The following is a 13,157-nucleotide window of genomic DNA, read 5'->3' as shown; positions in this document are numbered from 1 at the left end:
GGAGGGTTGGCAACCCTAAATCTCTGTAAACCTCACCTAAACTAAACCACATGTCCTAGTGTAGATGCAGGGTAACACCTTCAGATCAGTTTTAGCAGGTTGAGTTAAGGCCTAGACTTGAGCTAAAGATGTTAGCCACTTCTAGTGTAGATTCAGGGTAACAGCTTTAGCTCATGTCTAGGCCTTAACTCAACCTGCTAAAACTGATCTGAAGGTATTACCCTGCATCCATACTAGGACAAGTGATTGAGTTTAGGTGGGGTTTAGATAGTTTGTGTTGTCTAGGCCTGACCTAAACTTCATCAACATTTTTCTGGTCAAGGCAAGGCCTTAGTCTAACAGGTTCCCTTCGGGCCTAGTTAATGTACCAGAGCTTTTATTATGGACCAGAAAGTGCAAGTGGTTAGTATGCTCTCTGAATGCTACTCTAGTTATGAAGAAACACAGAAATGTATTTACATAATTTGGAAGCAGTAGTGCAAAAATACTATGAAGTTGAGTAAAGACAAGCAAGTGACTTTTTTTTTTCAGGACAGTGCAGTTTTCTTAGGACACAGAATTGATACTGAAGAAATACTGAATGAGGGAGGCAACCTAGTGACAGAGGATGTGGAAAAAGCTAATGTACTCAATGCTTTTTTTGCTTCTGTTTTCACAAACAAGGTCAGCTCCCAGACTGCTGCACTGGGCAGCACAGTATGGGGAGGAGGTGACCAGCCCTCTGTGGAGGAAGAAGTAGTTCGGGACTATTTAGAAAAACTGGACGAGCACAAGTCCATGGGGCCGGATGCGCGGCATCTGAGGGTGCTAAAGGAGTTGGCGGATGTGATTGCAGAGCCATTGGCCATTATCTTTGAAAACTCATGGCGATCAGGGGAGGTCCCGGATGACTGGAAAAAGGCTAATGTAGTGCCCATCTTTAAAAAAGGGAAGGAGGAGGATCTGGGGAACTACAGGCCAGTCAGCCTCACCTCAGTCCCTGGAAAAACCATGGAGCAGGTCCTCAAGGAATCAATTCTGAAGCACTTAGAGGAGAGGAAAGTGATCAGGAACAGTCAGCATGGATTCACCAAGGGCAAGTCATGCCTGACTAACCTAATTGCCTTCTATGAGGACATAACTGGGTCTGTGGATGATGGGAAAGCAGTAGATGTGTTATTCCTTGACTTTAGCAAAGCTTTTGATACAGTCTCCCACAGTATTCTTGCCGGCAAGTTAAAAAAAGTATGGGCTGGATGAATGGACTATAAGGTGGATAGAAAGCTAGCTAGATCGTCAGGCTCAACGGGTAGTGATCAATGGCTCCATGTCTAGTTGGCAGCCGGTATCAAGCAGAGTGCCCCAAGGGTCGGTCCTGGGGCCGGGTTTGTTCAATATCTTCATTAGTGATCTGGAGGATGGCGTGGACTGCACTCTCAGCAAGTTTGCAGATGACACTAAACTGGGAGGAGCGGTAGATATGCTGGAGGGTAGAGATAGGATACAGAGGGACCTAGACAAATTAGAGGATTGGGCCAAAAGAAACCTGATGAGGTTCAACAAGGACAAGTGCAGAGTCCTGCACTTAGGATGGAAGAATCCTGTTCACTGTTACAGACTAGGGACCGAATGGCTAGGAAGTAGTTCTGCAGAAAAGGACCTATGGGTTACGGTGGACGAGAAGCTGGATATAAATCAATAGTGTGCCCTTGTTGCCAAGAAGGCTAACGGCATTTTGGGCTGTATAAGTAGGGGCATTGCCAGCAGATCGAGGGACGTGATCATTCCCCTCTATTCAACATTGGTGAGACCTCATCTGGAATACTGTGTCCAGTTTTGGGCCCCACACTACAAGAAGGATGTGGAAAAATTGGAAAGAGTCCAACAGAGGGCAACAAAAATGATTAGGGGGCTGGAGCCAGGGCCGGCTCTAGGCACCAGCAAAGCAAGCTGGTGCTTGGGGCGGCACATTTTTAGGGGCGGCATGGCCGGCGCCAGAATGCCGCCCCTGCTGCCCCTAAAAATGTGCCCCGGCCGCCCTAGCTCACCTCCGCTGCTGCCACGGTGCGCGAAACAGCTGATTGGCGCACTGCTGCTCGCCCTCCCTCCCAGGCTTGAGAGCCTGGGAGGGAGGGGGAGACTCCGAGTGGCCGCGGCGCGCGTGCCACTTCTCCCCCTCCCTCCTAGGCTTGAGAGCCTGGGGGGAGGAGGCAGGGCTGGGGATTTGGGGAAGGGGCGGAGTTGAGGCGGGGCCGGGGGGTGGGGTAAGAAAAAAACGGGGGGTGGGTGGCCAAAATTGATTTTGCTTGGGGCGGCAAAAATCCTAGAGCCGGCCCTGGCTGGAGCACATGACTTATGAGGAGAGGCTGAGGGAACTGGGATTGTTTAGTCTGCAGAAGAGAAGAATGAGGGGGGATTTGATAGCTGCTTTCAACTACCTGAAAGGGGGTTCCAAAGAGGATGGATCTAGACTGTTCTCAGTGGTACCAGATGACAGAACAAGGAGTAATGGTCTCAAGTTGCAGTGGGGGAGGTTTAGGTTGGATATTAGGAAAAACTTTTTCACTAGGAGGGTGGTGAAGCACTGGAATGGGTTACCTAGGGAGATGGTGGAATCTCCTTCCTTAGAGGTTTTTAAGGTCAGGCTTGACAAAGCCCTGGCTGGGATGATTTAATTGGGAATTGGTCCTGCTTTGAGCAGGGGGTTGGACTAGATGACTTCCTGAGGTCTCTTCCAACCCTGATATTCTATGATTCTATGAATCCATCTAGTTAAAGAAAAAATGGAACCTATACAGCTAGCACTGGCACTTAATAAAGTTATCCAGTTGCAAGCTTTCCTGGCATTAATAAGTGATTGCTGAAGTCACTTTATACTGCTCTAAACTGTTAAAACATCTAACTGAATTGTTAAAAGGTAAAAATGGGGAATGTTAATAGAAATGGCAAAAAGAATGTGACACAGGTGACCAAGCAGCATCTGCACAGGTGTAAGAACCTTCTGACTCCATTTTTTTCCTGTAGTGCTGGTTTGTGCCGGGCCGGCGCTTCCATTTAGGTGACCGAGGCAGTCGCCTAGGGTGCCAGGATTTGGGGGGGCGGCATTTTTCCGCCCTTGGCAGCAATTAGGCGGCAGGGGGTCCTTCCGCATTCCGGGTCTTCGGTGGCAATTCTGTGGCGGGTCCTTCACTCGCTCCGGGACCCGCCGCCGAAGTGCCCCGACGACCGGGAGCGCGGAAGGACCCCCGCTTAGGGCGCCAAAAACCCTGGCGCTGCTCCTGGGTTTGTGAGACCTCCTGGTTGGAGTAGGAACTGTGATCTCACTCAGATTACACAATGGCAGGGAGAAGTCTATTGTATACACATCCTACGCCCTGACAAGAACTGGTATTTATGCTCAAATAATACACCTTAAGGTACAGTGTATAAAATAATGAAATTCCACAAACACATGTATGGTAGAATGTACTAAATCTTGATAGCTGACCATAAAACTTTACTTAAGTTCTTAGAACCCAAGGCTGTGTGAGTCTGAAGTGATAGTATCTATCTGGGACATTCCAAATCTTTCCAAAAAAGACACAAAAATGAAAATGTCAGCATAGTTACTGAATAAAACCATGACATTGTACCAAGCCCAGATTCTGTAAAATTAAAATGAATGGGTGGGTCAGCTAGATAGTGTCCTAGGAAAGCCCCCAGATTGGCTAAATTTGTAAAAGAAAAATACTGTGTAATTTTATTTTATTTGTTCATTGTATCCACTTTCTATGTTGAGTATAAAACAAGATTTCAGAAAATTAGAAGTGTAGTATACATAACACCCCTGAAATAATTAAACCACTTTTAAAAGTGAACTTCCAAGCGAGACAAATTTGGGTTTGTGTCCTTTTTCACTATTCTATGATGTATGAAGAAGGTCTGAAAGCTTTTGTGACCAAATAAGAGAATCCTCTTGGTTTTTTCTTTAAAAAGTCAGCTCTTGTCTATCTTGGAGATGCTATGGTTAAGAACTAGTGAAACTATGACATAACACATTAGAAATGAATACTAAAAGTTGAACAATTGACAAGGAAAGAGAATTTTAGTCAGACTGTTTAAAAACACTGGTTTCTGTTTGTTTTTGTTAATGCCTACATAACCCCAACAACTAAAGAACACTTGGGAAAACAATTACTTTATTAAATATTCAATCTCTAAGCCCTTCCCGTTAAGCTATAACAACTTGCAATAAACATCTTAGACTCCCAAAAAATCCTCCAACAAAACCAAGGAAGTCTTGACACGTCTAGATTTAAGGTAAAAAGCAAGCAGCTCTTTTTTCTACATCAGAGAGAAACACATTTTATTTCTTTTTCAGGTCACCTTTAAAAGTTGTATGCAACAGTGTCTGGACACAGATTACTGATCTGCCTAGGACAGTTTGTTCTAATTGAATATCCTTGCCGGACAGTCATGTAGTCAAGAGTTCTGTGAGTTTTGGTCTGAACTAGTCTCTCCTCATTAGAGATCACGTCAGCATTCTTGCTTGTGTGTGGTTGAATTAATCTCACTCAATGACAAACAGTTTTTCTAATTCTCCTTTAGACCAATAGTTTTCAATCTTTTTTCATTTGCAGACCCCTAAAAAATTTTGAATGGAGGTCCGTGGACCACAGGTTGAAAACCAGTGTTCTATGGTAATGACAACCTTTCATGGACATAGTCTGCAGACCCCCAGGGGTCTGCGGACCACAAGTTGAAAACCACTGCTTTAGACTCTTAAGCTAAAATTTTCAAAAGAGACTAATAATTTTGGGGAGCCAATTTCAGACGACTTACAGGGGTCTGATTTTCAGAAAGTGCTAACCCCTCACCTCTGAAAATCAGGCCCTTTTAAAGTGGCTCAAGTCAGACAACTCAAAATTAGAACCACCCAAAATCAACAGTCCTTTTTGGAAACGTTGGCCTTAATTACCTCTACTCCAAATACAACAGCACTAACCACAAGGCCATTGGGTTAGTTCAAGGAGTTCTAGTCTACCATGCCAGGAATCAAACCATTTCTTTCATGTGGTAGACTAAATCAATCAAGAGTCTCTTGCATGGTTGTGCAAGGCACTAATGATTTCATCTTTCAGTCTTTCTTTAGATATGCAAGGGCTGCAGGGTTGGACTGTAAAGGCTAGTCTCTGGAATAGGATTTTAAAACAAATTAATTCAACCCAGCAGAGAATTATGTCCTTCCCTTCTCCACTTCACTCCTCTCTCCTCTGCTCTTCAAAGGCTGATGTGTATATAAAGGTTTTCCCAAGTAAATTAAAAACTACAGCAAACTCAAAGGAATCAAATTCTAAACAAAATAGAAATAGAAAAGGCATACTGTGGGAAATATCTGCCAACCCCATCTCTGAGATTCTGACGGAGGCTGAAAGAGAGACACTGTCCCTTTAAGGATTGCCTCAGCATGCCTGATCTCTGGGAATGATCAGAGTTGCAGCATAAACTGTGTGGATTGTAACTGGCAGACAGGAGGTTTCCTGAAGCCCACTGTATTGTATATATTCAGAGAGGGAGTGAGCAATTGGGGGAGGGGGAGGAATAGGGACCCTCCACTCCTGAGAGCTGTTAGGTTTCTCATTGTACAGGCAGGTTTAAAAATAAAACCTAGGAACAGGGAGAATTGGCTTCCCAAAGTCCTAGAGAGAATGAGTGTCTAACATATATCTGTTTGAGAGAGGGACTGAGCTGCAAACCATGAGCCCAAAGCAGCCAGGAAATGCTGCAGCAAGAGCCAGACCCACAGCTCAGCCACAAGAGAACAGGTCAGTCTGGGATGCATGAGACTGGCTGAGGAGTTATATTTAGACAGGTAAACATACACAGTAGAAGAGATGGGATTCACACAGACCTAGTGATCTGCTTTTGCTGGGTACCAAGAGGAGCACCCACAGCAAAACCATTGAAGGGTAAGAATCTGCAGCCTAGAGCATCACTGAATATGAAGTTATGGGACAGACTAACAATCTAAGCACTTCTTCCCCATTATTCTCTGCATTCCCAGCCCCTCCACGTGGTTTTCATATTAAATGGAAAGGCTTTTCAGGGGTGTGTCCGTGTGAAATTGCAGTCTGAAAATAGCTGCAATGCTAAGAGCAAGGTGCCTATGGCAAAGTAGGACTGTACTCAGATGAAAGACCTCTAAAGAAAACCATACTAGGAGATGCAGGAGGTGATGCTGACAATTCAGTAGGCAACGCTTTCCCTTCTGACGCTTAATTCAGATCCGATACCACAACATGGGGTTAAGGCCCTGCATTACTGTGGATGCCATCTTTCAGGTGAGATGTAAAACTAGAGGCGAAGCTACTTGTGATACTTTTTGTAAGGGTTTAAATTCTTCTTGTTCCAACCAAATTCCAACTAAATAATTAGATTCTCCTCATCTAAATTCCTCTGTAGCTGCAACCAGATAGGGTATTTTTCAATTCCTGTCCTTAAATAGTCAATGTTGTTTAAATGTTGTTTAGACTGTTAAAAAAGCTGCCATGCTTTACTGTAGAGGTGGCTGCACTACCAAGGGTAAATTAAGTGAGCCCTATGTATATATAACTTGTAGCATGTATTAGTTTCAGCTTGGAAAGCACTTTGGGATGGAAGGTATTTTATAAATATAAGATTTATATAGCTACTCTGTGAAATGTGAAACTGCTGTGCTAAATAATGACAATCTGCTTCCGGCTGCCCCATCACTCCACCTCATTATACACAGAAAAGTTCACATAAGTTTTCTAGATTGGGATGCCAGAAGGGGCCATCAGATCATCTAGTCTAACTTCCTGTAGAATACAAGCCATAGAATTTCATCCAGTTACTCCTGTAGAGACCAATAACTTGTGTCTGGCTAAAGCACATCTTCTAGAAAGGCATCCAGTCTTGACCTGAAGATTTTAAGAAATGGAAAATCCACCACTTCCCCCTTGATAGTTTGCTCCAATGGTTACTCATCCTCACCGTGAAAAATTTGTGCCTTAAATCTAATTTGAATGTCTGGCTTTAATTTCCAGCCATAGTTTCTTCTTATTCCTTTCTCTGGTAAATTAAAGAGCAATATAGTCCTGCAGTTTGCCCCCATGAAGGTACATATACATCATAGTCAAGTCATCCCTTAAGCTTCTGTTTGATAAGCTAAACAGACTGAACTCCTTAAGTCTCTCACTGTAAAGTATTTTTTCCAGCCCACAAACCATTTTTGTGTCTCTTCTCTGCACCTTCTCCAATTTTTCAGCGAAGTCTGCATCCCTTTTATCAACAAGTTTATGTCCCTTTCTCTATAAAAATACAGTATGAGCCGCAGTTAGTACAAATTGTGCTGCCTTGAAAGTTTTGGCTATTTGAATCCTGATTTTAAAATGATTACTGAAGTGCTTGTTGTGTGTTCCCAAGTTATTCTGAAATGGTTTAAGTGACACTGTCAGTCAACTTATACTTAAGTTTTGCTTTAAAAAAATAGGAAAAAAAACTAATTAATAGAAATATGTTTATACTGATTTCAATAAACAGGCTATTTCTGATTATTTGCTCCCCTGCATTTCTGGAAATCCGAATCCAACAGCATCATAGTAGTGCAGAAGCACTCTACAGAATGTGAAACTTACCAGCCTTTTGATCCAGAGTGAAATGCAAAGAGCATTGAAGGGGAAGAGTAACAGAATTGCCAACTCTTGTGAATGTACTGCAAGTCTCACAATATTTGGCATTTTACTAAGAGCCTCAGCTCCTGTAGACAAGTGATTACATGAGAATCTGAGCTTTCATGTAAAAAGGTAAGTTTTTAGACCTTGCAGTTTCAGAAAAAAAAACTAAAAAAAACCAAAAACCCACACGGGAAATAAAAAGAACCCCAATTTAAAAGAAGCACATGATTTTTAAGCCAATCACACATTTGGGGGGGGCTTGATTTAAGATTTTTCAAATGTTTGAAGTTGGCAATAATGAAGTGAACTAGACTGTAAAATCCTTTCAACTTCAGTACTCTGAGGTGGGGATTAATAACATGTGAAGACACTGTAGTTTTAAGTACCACATATGATATTTATCTTAGAAAGAAGGTGAATTCAGGGTGTGTTTAAAGAGAAGAGGCTGCTAATATTACAACTACAAAGTGAGCAAGGAGGAAACTACTTTCCAACAGGAAGGAATCCCTCGCTGACACTCCTGGGCATAAAAACACACGTGAGAGATGGAGCCTGGGAGCACAGGAAATCCACAGATGGAGAGAGGCCAGCTTGCCTATCCAATTCTGCCTCATACTCTGAATTGGCAGTTGGATCTCACAATGGTTTTCCTTGCGTATACTTGTCTAATTTCTTTAAAAGAAGAAAAATAAACTGTAACATACACTAGTTTCTGACACACTTGGTAATTTATTCCATATATTGACAACACTTTGTATATAAAGAATTGCCACCTTACTTCATATAAGTTGATGACTAGGACAGTAGTGTAAAAAAGAACCTCTCTCTTTCCCTTCTATCCCCTTCTACTTTATTAAACCCTCCAGAACTTAGAAAATAAAGACACAGGCCTGACTAAGTTTACATTCTTCTAAAGGACATGCACTTTGTTTCACTCCCCTTTTAAAACAAAACCTATGTATGTGATAGAGGATGGACATGTGCCAGCAAGCAAAAAGTGCTATGACAATATGACAGCCATTTCAGATGGCCAGTGCATGGCCACTGCGCATAAATAAGTGCATGCATGAGGGAGAGAGTGTAAGAGCAAGAGTGTTTGTGCACATGGGTGAGAAAGTCTGTAAATGCAAAGTGAAGAACAGGGTGCTGCCAGTGTCCATGCACCCAGGCATACTGGGTAGGGTAAGGGGATGCTTATGCAGACGTGCAAAGGGAAAGAGAGCTTGTGTGTCCCTGCATATGTGCATGCCTGAGATAATTTATGCACCAAGGCTCATATGAAACTGGAGGGAGAGAGAGATCAATGTGTGTGAAAGAGTATGTCCTGGCACAAAAGAGAGTGTATATGTGTGCACAAGTGCATATGTTAGAAAACATATGTGCCCATGTATATATTGGATGGGGGGAGATATGCTTACCAGTATAATCTAAGTGTGTTGGCATGTGCAAGGAACATGTTGATGGGCATATATAAGAGTTCTTTGAGTGAGCAAGAGGGAAAGAATTGGAGCAGGTAGGAGCATGAACACTGGTACATGCAGTGTTGTTGTGTGTGACACAGAAAGAATTGGCTCACATGAGAATGTGTGTGTTGGTGCAGGTGTGAGCATCCACACTTGCACGCCTGGGAGAGAAGAGGAGTGTGTGGGCACACACGTGTGTATGCCAGTGCTAGTGTGCATGTGAGAAAGGAGTGAGGTGTACATGTGTGAAAGTATGTGTGTGCACACCCACAAATTCTATGCAGAGATGGGGGAACAAATGTGTTGTGTATACATTCAATCAAGTTTGGAGTAAGAGATTTTGTGCAAATATGCATGTGACGTTGCACAAGAGAATTGGTGTACTTGTGCAATGCCAGGATAAGAATGATGATGGGTGTTGGTACACAAGCACATGAAAGCTGTTGCACATATTTATGCATGAGAGATTGAGAGTTCTAATGGCCATATTTTTGGGAGCATGTGTGTTGGCATACATGAAAGAGATGGGACTATGTTGGTGGACACAGGCACATAAGCTGTCAGTACAATGGTGCTTGTAGAAAACGTGTGTTGGTGCACTTGTGAAGCTGGTGCAGGAGAGAAAGAGAACGCTGATGCATGATGATGTCATCATGTTGATGTGTGTGCGAGAACAGGCATATGTATGTTTGTATTCTAATGTATATACAAAAAGGGTATATGCATGCATGTACATCATTCTGGGATGTATTAGCAGGAGTGTTGAAAGGAAGACACGAGAAGTAATTCTTCTGCTTAACTGGAGTATTGGGTCCAGTTCTGGGCGCCACATTTCAGGAAAGATGTGGACAAATTGGAGAAAGTCCAGAGAAGAGCAACAAAAATGATTAAAGGTCTAGAAAACATGACCTATGAGGGAAGACTGAAAAAAATTGGGTTTGTTTAGTCTGGAAAAGAGAAGACAGAGGGGACGTGATAACAGTTTTCAAGTATATCAAAGTTTTTTTACAAGGAGGAGGGAGAAAAATTGTTCTTTTTAACCTCTGAGGATAGGACAAGGAGCAATGGGCTTAAATTGCAGCAAGGGAGTTTTAGGCTGAACATTAGAAAAAACTTCCTAATTGTCGGGGTGATTAAGCACCGGAATAAATTGCCCAGGGAAGTTGTGAAATCTCCATCATTGGAGATTTTTAAGAACAAGTTAGACAAACATCTGTCAGGGATGGTCTAAATAATACTTAGTCCTGCCATGAGTGCAGGGGACCGGACTAGATGACCTCTTGAGGTCCCTTTCAGTCCTATGATTCTATGAGGACAGTGAGGGGGTGCACAGGTGTCAATTTGCTCTCGTTCACAGGTTTGTGTGTGTTCCCATGTAGACTCATAGACTTTAAGGTCAGACGGGACCATCGTGACCATCTAGTCAGACATCCTGCACATTGAAGGCAACAGAACCTCACCCACCAGCTCCTGCAACAGGCGCATAACCTCTGGTTGAGTTACTGAAGTTCTCAGATCCTGATTTAAAGACATTAAGTTATAGAGAATCCACCATTTACTCTAGTTCAAACCCGCAAGTGACCTGTGTCCCATGCTGCAGAGGAAGGCAACCCCCCCCCAAAAAAAAACCAAAAAGCCCCCCAAAAATACAACCTATGGGTTTATATGCTTGCATCCATAAGCCATGACACAGGCACAAGACAGACCTAGTCTGCCTAACAGACATGTACAGGAGGGTGGGATTGCTCAGCAGGATAAGTAATGGCATGTACAGCCTTTCCACCTATGGGTCACCGATTAAAATCCATCTCTGGTTTGTAGTAACTGAAAGCTATAACCTAGTAAAATCAGTCAGCAGCCTTAGTCCAGGTGCCGGTAGACAAACGTACTGAGCATAAAAAACACTATCTACGTTGTTTCTGTCCCAGCAGAGAGGCCGATGATTGAATTAATCGCAGAAACTGAATTCTCTCACCAGGACAGGGCACACTGACAGACAAGGTGGGAGAAAGGCAGTACTGCTAGCGCCCAGCTGTGAAGAAATCACCTTAGCCTCCAGGACTATCAGTTTGGTACCTTTCCCCCAAGATTCAAATGTACAGCAACACCACGCACTGGAGCTTCAGGCCTCCCAGAATACCAGACACCTTCCTGCTCCTGGTGTCCAGTTTTCGAAGATGCCCTGAGCAATCGCAAGTCGAGAGACCCAGTCGGGGAGACAGGCGCCCCCCACCCAGGGCTGCGGCCGGCTCTCGTTACCCCGCAGCTCCCAACACGACGTTCAGACTCCAGTTCAGAAAGCACAACGTGACAGAAAGTTGAGGAGAGAGTTTCGCGCCCACCCAGCGCGTCTGGGCCACGGCGAACTAGGCTGGGGACGCGGGGCCAGGGCTGAGCAGCGCGCTCCTCAGCGAGAGACCCCGGACCACAAATCAAACTCCCCAGCAGCAAACCCGAGGGGCAGCTCCCGCCAGCAGCGGGGGGCCTGGGAAGCCCTCCCCTCACCTGCCTGCTGCAGGGGTAGGCGGCGAGCTGGAGAGGACACAACAAAGCTAAGGGAACAGGCAGGGCCGGGGGGAGGTTTCCTGCCCCCACACGAGCAGCAGCTCCAGCTTTGTTCCAGGAGGGGAACGGCGCAAGGCTCCACCGGTGCCGCCTCTGGGAGAGAAACCGCTTCCCCGCAACCCCATCCAACCTGATTTGGGGCCAGAAACAGCTGCCTGCCCCTTTCCCTCTGCTGATCCCGCTCCTGCCCCGTGCCCCCAGCCCGGCAGCCGGCCGGGCGGAGTTCCCGCTCCCACCCCCTCAGCGGCACCCGGCCCTGGGACTGCTCCTCGGATTTACAGCCCGCCCCAGTGCCTGGGGCTTGGCACCAAGAGGCTGGGCCGGAGAAGGGGAAGGGGCCAGCCAGAGCCCCCGGACGCGGGCTGACAGCCAGCCTGCCCCTCCCCGGGGCGAAGGGGGATTACGGCACCAGGAAAGCGGGGATGGCTCAGCCCAGAGCCCCCGGGTCTGCCCATGTCCGTGACGCCCTCCGGCCAGCATAACAGGAGCATTGGCAAGCCCCATCCCAACCCTCGCCCGCCCCTGCTCAGCCCAGCCGCCTCCTACCTGCATCTGGTGGCTCCCTGTCAGGCTGGCTCCGCAGGCAGCAGGTGAGTCCTGTTCCCGGGCAGAGGGAGCCCGGCTGGGGGCGCGGGGGAGGCCACTGCAATGTCAGGAGACAAGGAGGAGACGCACCTGCCCCCGGGGCCCACCGGCTCTCGCTGTCCTTTAGCCTTTAAATCCGAGGCTCATCCGAGCCCCCCTGTCCCAGCAGACTTTAGCGCCCCCAGTGCCCGGGCCGCCCGGCTCCTTGCTCAGCTGCGCCGCTGGACCGGGGCTGCTCCCCGGTACCCGCTCTCTCGCGCTGGGGCTGCCCCGGGCTCTTCTCCCCGCAGCGGCTGGGACCGGACTTAACTTTCAGCCGCAGTTTGTGGCAGCTGCGGTGCCGAGTGCAGGGGCCGGAGCTCAGCAAGCAGATCCCGGGGGCTCCGGCAGCCTCCGCCCCGCCTCCCCCACGCCCTGCGCCGGCCCCCGGGCCCGCCCCGCCTCGCACGGTGCGCAGCTACAGAGAGCCTGAGATCCCCGGGAACCCCCTGCCTCGCCCCAGGGGATCCCTTCGCTAGCCTACAGCCCAGGATTCACTACATCCCCAGCCTGGGATTCCCCAGCCCTCACAGCCTCTACAGACCGAGATCTTCTGGTCACATTCAGTCCCCAATCCCGGACCCCCTTGCTCCCCGGGGGACACACCGAAGAGCCCCCTACTCCCTTCCGGAGACGCCTCCCCCTTGGGGTTTAAACTTCCTGTAAGAAGCCAAGCATGTATTCATCCCCTCTCCAGAGCCCAGGGCATGACATCCTTCTCCCTCCACCCTCTAGTGAAACAGACACCTTCCCTCATTCCCTCTGGGGCACCTGACATTGGCCACTGTTGGAAGACAGGATACTGGCTAGATGGACCTTTGGTCTGACCCAGTATGGCTGTTCTTATGTT

At 46.6% G+C, this 13,157-nt stretch overlaps 1 protein-coding gene across 2 annotated transcripts in view; it reads right to left on the bottom strand.

Moving 5' to 3' along the window:
• WNT5B (Wnt family member 5B) overlaps nucleotides 1-12,685 on the bottom strand; it is a 98,216-nt gene extending 85,531 nt beyond the window's left edge. For both annotated transcript variants that reach the window (XM_065566847.1, XM_005287995.4), the window contains exon 1: nucleotides 12,230-12,685. Coding sequence is in view for 1 of the 2 variants with exons in the window: in XM_005287995.4 (XP_005288052.1) it covers nucleotides 12,230-12,235 (6 nt within the window). In the remaining variant the exon portion in view is untranslated. The remainder of the gene's footprint in view (nucleotides 1-12,229) is intronic.
• Nucleotides 12,686-13,157: the final 472 nt, after the last annotated feature.

This window comes from Chrysemys picta, chromosome 1 (assembly GCF_011386835.1).
Source record: "Chrysemys picta bellii isolate R12L10 chromosome 1, ASM1138683v2, whole genome shotgun sequence".
NCBI lineage: Eukaryota > Metazoa > Chordata > Testudines > Emydidae > Chrysemys > Chrysemys picta.
This window is presented reverse-complemented; position numbering and strand designations above follow the sequence as displayed.